General features: G+C 33.0%; 1 protein-coding gene across 1 annotated transcript; it reads left to right on the top strand.

The window, feature by feature from the left end:
• The first annotated feature begins 1,557 nt into the window (after window positions 1-1,557).
• Window positions 1,558-11,007, top strand: LOC132902666 (uncharacterized). Its single transcript, XM_060948626.1, has 4 exons — window positions 1,558-1,626; window positions 9,281-9,427; window positions 9,744-9,887; window positions 10,867-11,007. The coding sequence occupies exons 1-4, from the start codon at window positions 1,558-1,560 to the stop codon at window positions 11,005-11,007; spliced, it is 501 nt and encodes a 166-aa protein (XP_060804609.1).
• Window positions 11,008-11,768: the final 761 nt, after the last annotated feature.

Here is an 11,768-nt window from a genome sequence, read left to right as displayed (position 1 = left end):
TTATTAAAGATAATTACTTGAATAAAATATGTTATAACAAAAAAATCACTTTTTTTCATCATTAAAAAGATCTTTAACCCAAAAACTGTTTAGGACATCAAAATAAGACTATTGAAGACATTTACTCAGCATAAAGTTCATCTTATTTTATAGCTTTATCACTACTTCAAAAACTGATACACTGCAAGACAATGACACACCATTCTTAAACTTGGATTATTTTTCTGTGGTTTGGTTTTATTCTTAGAAGCCAAAACAACTTCAGAGGGGAAATTACACTTGCACTGAGACTGCGACAGACTAACAGTAGCATTATGACAATCATAAAATTACATTAAAAAAATAATTTTGTGGTTATTATATAATCTAACAATTTTCCCATGATAACATCAATTTAAATTATTTAATTTGAATATGGTAGGAAATCCAAATTGCTCTTGTGAAGTAATAAATATAGACTGCAATAGAGTTTGCCCACGCAAATCCAAGGCTTGTAATTTCCCTTCCCGCAGGATTTCTGCGAAATTCTGTCTAGTGAACCCCTGAAGCTTTAAAACAGAGTTTGAAATGCTCGGTCGAGCATTTTATGCTTCGGGGCTTAGACTTAAGGAAAAAAATCCTCAACAGAGGTTGCAAATATGACTAACGCCAGACTCCGTAGCATGGCAAGAGAAACGGGACAGCGATAATTTATTCGCGCGATAAAAAAGGCGTCGCGCGTGCCATGCTACGAGGGCAGGGAGATGAGAAGATATCCCTATAAAGAGTGATTGTTTCCGTTCATAATTATTATACTCAATAACTATTGGACCGAATTGAAGAAATTTGGCACAGAGATATACCTTCTGATAGGTATAACAGTAATGGGAGTAAGATAGTACTTATAGGTACTTTTTTTCTGGAAAGCTCCACGCGAAATATACGAGATTTCTAGAATCTTAATTATTATGGAAACTGGACTATGAGATTATTTATTTATTATAACTGAGGATATCACCTTTTGCGCCAAATAAAGATTTTTCTTTCTTTCTCATGGGACCTTTGGACCAAATTTATACATTTTATTTTCTGCTGGCGTCACCACCATTTTGAAGCAGGCTGGTGGCGCCGTCGATGGGATCTGCGCGGTCTATCTCCCCCTTAATGGTTTTTTTTTAAATTTTTTATTCCCGCTCGTCGTCGGATAGGACAAACTGGTGACGAACGGTATTTTTTTTTAATTTCCACTATTTATCGGACGAGGACAAAAGAGGAGGTGACAAACGGGACCAACCGGAACCGCGGCGCTAACCTTATTGAGTTGAAGTTTGTATAACTATTTATGCTCCAATCCGTAGAAACTTTGCTTGCATGAATTATCATTTCTGATGTTGTGGCTTTTTAAACGTCGCCGGTAATTTTGTTTGTTTTTCGCTGCTGACCGTACTGGATGTTATACATATATCCACTTTCTAATTTTATTTAATCATTACGCACATAAATAATTCTGTCTGATTGCTTCCTACCACTTATTGTCGTAATAATTGTTACCACTAATATATTTGCATTCAAAGAAACATGTCAACTTTATTTCTCCTAATTATTAGTTGGTTGTTTTTTTATATCTACATAGGAACCTCAACCACAGTAAGTCCAAGTTTAAAAAAAATTACATACACACTTATCACGTCTTTATCACTTGCGGGGTAGACAGAGGCAACAGTCTTGAAAATTCTGATAGGCCACGTTCAGCTGCTTGACTTAATGATAGAATTGAGATTTTTGATTGAGGTTCCTGGCCCATTGCCTAAAAGAAGAATGCCTATTCGTTAGTTGTTAATCGCCTTTTAAATTAATATGATTGATTTGATACAGGGTATTTGAGGCAGATAATCAAGCAAGGAATTAGATTACCTTTATAAAAAAAACTAACAATACATTCTTTTGTACTGCAGATAACTTTTTATGATAACAAAATAGGTTTAGAGTGATTCTTCCGTTTCGTTCAAATCTCAACGATTTTGAATAATATTTTTTTTTAATCGATTTTTAAAAACAGTTACATATAATCATTCGGGTACCTTTCAAGTATAGATTATCAGTAAAGGCCTTCATGAAAAAGCTTTCATTGTCAAGAAAATAGCTGGAATGTAATGAACCCACGGAAGGTAATGAAATAAGTACGGAAGGTAATGCTTGAATTTGGAAGGTAATGAAATAAAATTAAATATGACGGGAATGTAATGATTTTGTATGGAAAGTAATGAATAATCAGAATGATCTCTCTCTCTCCTCATGACCAAACCATCTTAACATACCCTTTTCTATTCCTGTAACTACATCTACTTTCACATCGCAACATTCCCTTATAACGCTGTTCCTCCGTTCACTCAATTTCCACCCATCATACTCCTTAACGCTCTCATTTCCACTGCATTTATTCTGCTTTCGTGCTTCTTTTGCCATACCCAACTTTCATTCCCATACATTAAAAATGTTATAAAATGTAACGGATAAGTTAACATTATAAACAATAAGTAGGAACTCTCAAGAATTAAATTAGTAATCAGTCTAATCAAAGTTACAATCAGTCATTTTTACTTATTTAAAATTAATATTTAGTAAATTTTTATACATAACTTGCCCTCTTCTAAATTCTTCCAGCTCATTCAAACGTTGCAAAATTTGTGATTCGGGTATTCATCATCGCTAATTCATCATTTTGTTTGATTCATCATCGCTAATTAGCGGCCATCCAAATTTCTTAGACTTGCCCTGACCTTTCCTTAAAAAAATATTTTATACTGTAGAGAACTTTGCACTCTATTTAAAATTTTACCGATAAAATTGGGACTAACTCTTGGGCCATGTTCAAAACTGGTTGTAAGTGTGCCCATATAGCAGAAGCATCGTGCATTATATTTTCGCTTATTGTGCAAAAAGAATTATGAATGACTACTTTGGTTTTCTGATCATAAAAATATAAAACTCCTGTATGCAAAGAGATTTGTTGGCGGCTTCCACCGAAATGAAAACTTTGTATTTCTTCATTATATTTTAATAAATAATTTTCGCTGAAGTCTATATGGCATATGACTTCACTAGGAGATAAATCACATTGCAGATTCTTAATAGCGGAATATTGCATTGTTATATTCAAAACACTATTGTTTCTTCAAAAAACTGCCAGTAGAGTTTCGAACTTCATAATGACGTTACGTGGTAAATCTTCCTTTTTCTTTTTTAATGTAACTCTCTTGTTTTTTTTTTTCATCTTTTCCTACGTAGTCTTGCTTCTCAAAAATCCATTCATGATAAATAATAGTTTTCCGATTGTCAAATTCCTGGTACGTCGTGACTCTATTTTTGCAGATTTTGCACTTTCTCTCTAAACAATGTCTTTCGTACACACTACAACATAAATTGTTCAAAACCTCAAATGAAGAATTTTCTGTGATTATATTAGCTTCCTTTAAAAATTTAATAAAAAGTTCAATGTTAGAGTGCAGCTTGCATTGGCACGTGTCTCTTTTTGATGAAGGTTGAATTATCGAGAATGGTCTATATTTGCAGAATACTGAGTAATGTATATGGCCCCATTTCTTACAAAACTTCGCATGTACTTAAATTTTTCATATTATCGGTTAAATATATTTTTTGTTTTTTTAATGCACCTTTTTTTAATAAATTCGTTTTTTCCTGGCGCCATTTTACTGTTTACATCGTCTTGTAGAAAATTTTCAACACTTTTAGTTTCGCAGTTTTATTATCTCGAATTTTTTTTCAGTTAATTTCTTTCTCATAGCAAAAGTAATATTTGACAATATCCCATACTTTTTAAACCTCGAATTATCAATTATATCTCCAGCAAAAGCTCCTCTTTCCTCTTTTTTCGGAAGGCTTTTGTGTTTTTCTGATCCTCCTCGACAAACTGTTTCATTAAACAAAAACTTCTTTTTCACTTCTTGTACCTTCTCATTATTTATGTTTTTTATGACTTCATCTACTTTCTTTTCTATGCTATCTTGAATCTTATCTTTTTGTAACTTCCGCTCCATAAATTAATGTCTTCTTAAAATCGCTTTCTCATTTTTTTAGTTTGTCAATATCATTCTGTAAGATTGTAATTGCTTTTTTAGATCTGTATCGCAATTTTCTCATTGCGCTTGAAATACTATAGTCTAAGATCCGGCTGCAAAATCACTACGTTCATCGCGTAGTTAATCAAACTCACATTTTAACATACATTTATGAATAGGATAATACATAGATAATAGGGTGCCAGTCAATAAGTGGCCGCAAGTAATTTTAATTAAATTAATGTTAATTAATTTTCCAAAAAAAATTTCGTTCACTTGTTTTTTAAATAAAATATCATCCACATCATAGAAATGTATGTAAATAATTCGAAAATCAATGGGTGCCGTTACACACTCGGCCGCAACTACTACGCAGCCAGGTGTAAACAGGTAATATTTTGGTCTATTTATACGTTCATGTCGTACACGCATGTTTTTTATATCAAATTAAAGCTAATTTTTTTTTTAATATGATGATATATCGCTGCCTGTGAATAAATGGCCGCAAATTAAGGTTGCTAGCTGTTAAAAACTCGAGGTATCCGAGATAAAGTGAAAGAGAGTTAGCGCGTAACGCCACTTGTTAGACAAGGATGGCGAGTACCAGCTGTGCGAGTATTTGAAGCCATTGCGCACGCGTCAATAGATTGGGTTCTCAGCCAGCGATGCAAACAGTAATACGAACGACTTTACATTTACTCCAAAATTATAATTAAGTAATTAATATTCTGCAAAAAAAAAAATGAAAATAAGAAAATATTTATTTCATAATAAAACATTGTTTATTGATCAAGTAAAAATGAAAAAAGCGTACTTATAAAGAATAGAATTTTTATTGCACTGTTGAGAACCCTATCTATACGCGTGCGCAATGGCTTCAAATACTCGCACAGCTGGTACTCGCCATCCTTGTCTAACAAGTGGCGTTACGCGCTAACTCTCTTTCACTTTATCTCGGATACCTCGAGTTTTTAACAGCTAGCAACCCTAATTTGCGGCCATTTATTCACAGGCAGCGATATATCATCATATTAAAAAAAAAATTAGCTTTAATTTGATATAAAAAACATGCGTGTACGACATGAACGTATAAATAGACCAAAATATTACCTGTTTACACCTGGCTGCGTAGTAGTTGCGGCCGAGTGTGTAACGGCACCCATTGATTTTCGAATTCTTTACATACATTTCTATGATGTGGATGATATTTTATTTAAAAAACAAGTGAACGAAATTTTTTTTGGAAAATTAATTAACATTAATTTAATTAAAATTACTTGCGGCCACTTATTGACTGGCACCCTATTATCTATGTATTATCCTATTCATAAATGTATGTTAAAATGTGAGTTTGATTAACTACGCGATGAACGTAGTGATTTTGCAGCCGGATCTCGTACTACTAGTTTTTTGATGCACTAAATGTGACTTCGATGTACTTTGGCTTGATGTGGATTCTTCTTGTAACACAAGAGGGTCGCGTATTGTAGGATCTGGATGTTTATAATTTCCTCAGTTTCACTACTGGGTGGAGAGTTGTCTATTAAAATTCTTTGAAATTTTTTCTGCTCTTTTAGCTTATTTAAATATTTTTTGGAGTTTTTTCGCCATCATCTCCTTTGCTCCCTCTTTTGTCGTGCCGTCATCTCTGTTATACTTAGGACTTGTTTCTTTTCTTTTTTTACAAGGTATTTCCTCTTTTGTTTCCCCTTCTCTAATTTGTATTTTTCAGGATCCGCCTTGATTTCTGCGTATTTTACCTTCTTTCGCAATCTGTCTTTAGCAAATTTTTCTTCTTTAGTTTCCTATTTCTTCGGCTTCGACATTATTGCAGATGTATCTAAAAAACAAAACTAAGCAAAATAACCGAATATTTCACGAAACCTTCTTTATTAATTAGTAATTATAAACTACTTATTCCGTTCGTTCAGTAGTTTTTCAGTTTATTGCGAACAGACAGAGAGGCAGGCAGAAAGAAAAAAGTAGCGGGGAATTATTATTTACTAATAATTACTTAGGTAGGTTACAAAATGTACAGATTTAATTTTAGGTTAGTTCAATAATACTGACATAATACTTACACAAGTTATAATTCGATATAATCAAAATAATAGAAAAAATTTAACAAAGAGACATAGGTAGGTACATATTAATTACTACGCTTTTATTAGCTTGGGTTGTATGTATGTATGTATGTAACGGAATCTTTGAGCTTAATTTTTTTTATATTTAAAAAAACAATCATTACAATCCAAAGTGATTCATTGCCCTCCTTTAAAAAAATGGAGGGAACGGAAGGGAATTATACGGAAAGAAATGAAGTTTGAGCAGATTTCCTGAATTTACTCATAAATTAATAAAGGCTAGATATTCATAATTAATTGATAACTAGACCCTACAGTATGCTAATTACCTAAAGTTGAAATTATTTTATTACGTCTACACTTACATACAAAAACTATGGAAAGTAATGTTTACTTACTCGTGACAAACGCTGTTTTCAGAAATTAAATCGTAAAAATATTTTGTCTGGGCAGCGTGTGACCTCTCCTGAGGACTTGTATCGACGGACTGAGGTGCGCGGGAGCGTCTTTTGTTTGGCAAGAAATAGATAGTATTGTACGTGCATAAAAATTTTAATGTTATATTTTTGTGGAAGGCAATGTAGTTTTTGGGTTGACAAAACTTTGAAGTCGATTCTTTCTATATTAAACACTTATAAAAAATACTGTATTGCAGGTTTATAATAGTCAGTGAATACATTAAGGTAAAGTCACCTAATTCCGCGGTATTTTCACCTGAAGTTAAGTGAACATTAAAATTTAAGTATCTAATGTGCTCTTTTGAAGATTTGGTTATATTTATCAGCAGTATTATTTATCTTACTTTTGAAATAAATCTACAATTGGTCAGTAAACAAATAGTATAAATGTGAAATAATGTAAAAATATAAATAATTCCAAAGACCCTAATTCCGATTTAAAAATCCTAATTCCGATGGATTTTGTTCCTAAATCCGAGTGTACCTAATATTATAAAATGGAGGTGGGGATAATAAATACAGAGTGTCCAAAAATCAAGTCTTTTATTTTGAAATCAGTTTTATTGTTGGTACATGATTAATATCTAGATATTAATAATTCAAACATAAACATTAATAATACTTATGGCTAAATACCAATCTCGTATAAAATTAAAAATATAATCAACTTCAGCACTTCAGGTAATGCTTGTGCTACTCTTTTTGCAACAGTCGGATGTCTTGATAAGAAACCGGTAAACCAATGTTTACCTGGGATACCATCTTTAAAAGTGTTCGGTCTTTTTAAATTTTCGACCAACTTGGCTACTCCTTGTTTTAATTGTTCTTTGGTAACTGGAAAACCTTGTTTTCCTAGATAATGAATCCAGTCAACAATTTTTGTTTATTCCGCTTTTGAAAGTATTGTTTTTCTACCGGGAATGTCACCGCAATATTTTTTATCACGTTTATCGCGCAATGTCGTCTCTGGAATATTATAATCTCGAGAAACTTTATAGACGCTGCTGCCATTATTGATTTCCGTGATAGCATTTTGAAGATCTTTTTTTGTGTATTTTTTTCTTGGGTTCATTATTCTATAACAAAACAATTAAGATTAAATATTAAAATTACGTAAGTAAATCTGAAAAGAATGATTTATCAAAATTAATCTAAAGGGTCCCTAGATGTATGGATGGTTTAGTGCTTTATAAACGAGAAAAGTTAGATAAGGAACACACTGTATTTTTCTTGTATCGATACCACGGAATTAAGTGTTCATATAACCTTATTCCGTTCTAAATACATCGGATTTGTGTTTTAATACTCTCAAACAAGTTTTTTAATTCCGAGTGATATAAAATAAAATATTTGTCAATATACCAATACTTAGTTAAATGCTATCGATATATATTACATTAAAAATATAAAGCAGAAATAAAATTTAATCAGAACACACCAATAATCTAATAATATCAATGTTGCTTTTCGAACCAAGAAAACAATAAAGTACCTAAAAAGGTATTATTTAGGTTATTATATCTAACAAATGTAACGTCAAAGTGTACATCGGAAATACATTTTTACAACTATTGGTTATTTAAGAGATTACTACTAAAATATTAATTTCTTAATCACAATAGTGAACTCAAAATTTAAAAAAAACGTAACCCTCTTCGATTTCCTAATCCCGTTGTACATCGGCAATTAGTAACCTACTGAATTATTGGAAACCTAATGCCGCGGTATTTTAAAATCTAATTTTCTCATGAATTTCAGAACAAATACTCAAAATCTAAAAGGTTTATATATTTTAAATACCCCTTTTAATATTCCTACATAAACAAAAAAGTCACAGATCGTAAAATTCACAAATTAAACGCTATTTAAAAAATGTAGTACTCACGTAAATTAGGTTCGAAATACAAGAAGCGCGCTTCCGGGTCAGCTGCTGGCGTCGAACTAACCGATTATTTTAAATTGTGCACACACTATGGCAATAATTTGCACACATAAACATGAGTCAATATATTCTTAACTGAATTACGTATTTTGCGGTCAAAGTGAACTTGTAAAATTGAATGAAAATACCGTTATTCTAAATACATCGCAATTACCTGCCAGTTTTGGAACCCCTCGGAATTGAGTGACTTTACCTTAGTATAAAAGAAAAAAAAATATGTACTTTTCTCCTAGGAAAGTCAACAAAAGTGTGTCACAACGTTCTGAGGGTCCATTTGAACAAGGAGAGGAATGAAAAAAATACATGTTTCTGTTCTAAAATTTTTTTTGTTATGGGGTTTAAACCTGATATAGATGATGGATATTTAAGATAAAAGTACGTCCTACTTTATTCAATAAAAAAAATACGGTTGATTACAATATTCCTAACGACTTTTGACCTGGAAAGGCGATTAGGACGAAACGAAAGAACCACTCTTTACCTACCTACAAAACGGGCATCGAATGAAGGACTACCGTCTTGCAGGGGTAAAATGTGCCACGGAGGTCGTCGAATTATAGGTTTTATCAACATGATATTTTTTCCATGTTCTAACTTAGGTATAAGTGGGCTATGACTATCTCTATATCTCAATTCTATCATCAAGTCATCCATTTACAATTATTGATTGACTTTTGTATCAAGATGTTATATGTACTTACAGTAGGTACGTGTCGTTTTAAAATACATTTCCTCCAGATACGCCAAGAATATGGTGTGATCGACTTCTACGATTCAAGTTACGTGATAAACGCAGAGGCCTTTACGATCAGAAAGCGACGAGGGGAGCCCTACAAGACTAACGTTTCAGCCACGCTTTTATATCCGTGGGGTAACAACGTCACGGTAATAATTGATACTGATAAGATAACCGCATACCCGTTTGAATCGTTCCCGTGGGAATATCCTAAGAAAAGAGCTTATGTTACTTAAGGTTTTGCCTTTTTAGTTTTATAATTATATCATCAAAATCGTTCCAGTAGTTTTCAAGTTTTTTATGGTTACAAATAAAAATACCTAGAAACTACCAAAGTATCAAAGCAAAACAGAGTTTTTCAATTTTCAGGATCAAACGAGAACTTCTCATTCAAAGATTTTTATTTATTTCCTTTCCACCGCTCCGCAGAGGTTTAAGTTAGTAATAAATATATTCTTATTTCAGTTAACAATTGAGTATAAACAGAAATCTGGTACGGAACTCATTTTTAAAAACAAAATATGTATTTCATTGACTATGAACTGGATAAAAATATTCCTTTTGGAGTACTTTAATCCACCTATAGCGCCAAAATGCCCCTTGCCTGCTGTAAGTATTGTACTAAGCTCAATGTACCCAATGGTACCTAACTACTTAATACTATTAGCATTAAGTCCGCCTACAAGGTTAGATCAAGAGTATCTACCCGAAACCGCCGAGCTTGCATTAGGAGAGTTATGAAAGTAGTATGCAGAGATCGTGGTAAGTGGAAGGATGTAGTCTCTGCCTACCTCTTCGGAAAAAGACGTGATTATGAAATATTTATAGGCATATATTAATATTTTGTTAAACGTATGTATCTATGTCTGATAGTGCTACATAATAATACTCAGTCTAAAATACTTAGTCAGATCTTAGTATTCGAAAGTCTCAGTATTCGGATCTTAACAAATTATTTTTAAAGTAATTATAGTATACTGTAAATAAAGTAGGATATTGTACTTAATTAAGCATAGACAACGGAATAACATACATTCATTCCTACATATACCTAATCACATCTTGATCCCTTACTGGGTAGACAGAGCCAACAGTCTCTCAAAGGCTACGCTCCGCTGTATTACTGAAGATAGAATAAGACTAGGTATATTTTATACCGAATCCTATCAGGAAAATTTTGAAGAACCAGGGATAGATTTAATTAATTCATATAATCTCATCTATATTCCTTGCGGGGTAGGCAGAGGCAGCAGTCATGAAATACTGGCCACGTTCAGCTGTTTGGCTTAATGATAGAATTGAGATTCAGATAGTGACAAGTCGCTAGCCCATCGCCTAAAAGAAATCCCAATTACTTATATAAGCCTATCATGGGAAAGAGATGGAGTCCCATTCTTTAGTATATTGGTGCAGGGCACCACACTATAATCGGATAGATTTAACTTGCTTAGGTACATATGTATGTAGGTAAGGTATGTGGTTTGGAAGCAAGATAAATGTATCTCTGGTTCTACAAAATTTTCATATTTCAGTACCAACACGATGAACCTACTCGTATTTTCAATAATCGAGCTATCTTGTTTTTCAGGGAACATACCACGTCCAAAACGTGGAATTGCCGCCGAAACACTTTCCACTTCCTTTGCCGACAGTTGATAGTACGATTGTGTTCCGCTTCAAATTGGACGGAAGGAAGGTCTTGTTGCAAATCTCAGTTAAAGTTAAATAAAATATTTGTCATACCTACTTTTTGGTGTAACTTTTATTAAGTATGTACTTACTACCTACAAGGTACAGTGGACTGCTACAAAATGTTTGGTTGGGCACACAGTTGGGCACGGTTATAAGAACTTGAAATGAATAACTGGGTCAACGACACGGGACGCGGCAGGAAGAATGTTTCATTTTTAGGTTTAAGTCTCTTACTAGCTAAATCTATTTTTTATAATGAGTAAGTGTCAGGCCAAATAAAGCTCTACATCGTATTATTACAGCGATCACCGGCATAATGTGCCTTTCCAAATCAAGAAGATATTTGTAACTGACATTTCAGTCCAAAAATGTCCTAGCTAATGTGAACATCTTGGAAGCATAAATTCCCCACATATTGAGCACCTTCCTTGATGTAAAATCAATATTAGATAAGTAGGTACTGAGTTTGGCCCTGTTTATGAAGTTTACATACATATGATCACGTCTATATCCCTCGTGGGGAGACAGAGCCAACAGTCTTTAAAAGACTGAAAGGCCACGCTGAAGTTTATATTTTTATGCATAATTTACCCGCAATTTTCAAGGAAATGTTATATCTGCTTCAAGTTATGTTATTATATCTGTGTCTGTAAAAACATTACTTGTTTATCCCATCTAGCAATTGTCAACCTAACAATCAAACTTAGTTCTAACAAGATTAGAACACACTATCAAATAACGGACAGACCAAACCTATCTACAAACCCTAACCTGATTCTTTCACGGAAAGTTATGAGA

The sequence above is a fragment of the Amyelois transitella genome, chromosome 16 (genome assembly GCF_032362555.1).
Source record: "Amyelois transitella isolate CPQ chromosome 16, ilAmyTran1.1, whole genome shotgun sequence".
NCBI lineage: Eukaryota > Metazoa > Arthropoda > Insecta > Lepidoptera > Pyralidae > Amyelois > Amyelois transitella.
Note: the sequence above shows the minus strand (reverse complement) of the source record. Positions and strands in the feature narration are given on the sequence as shown.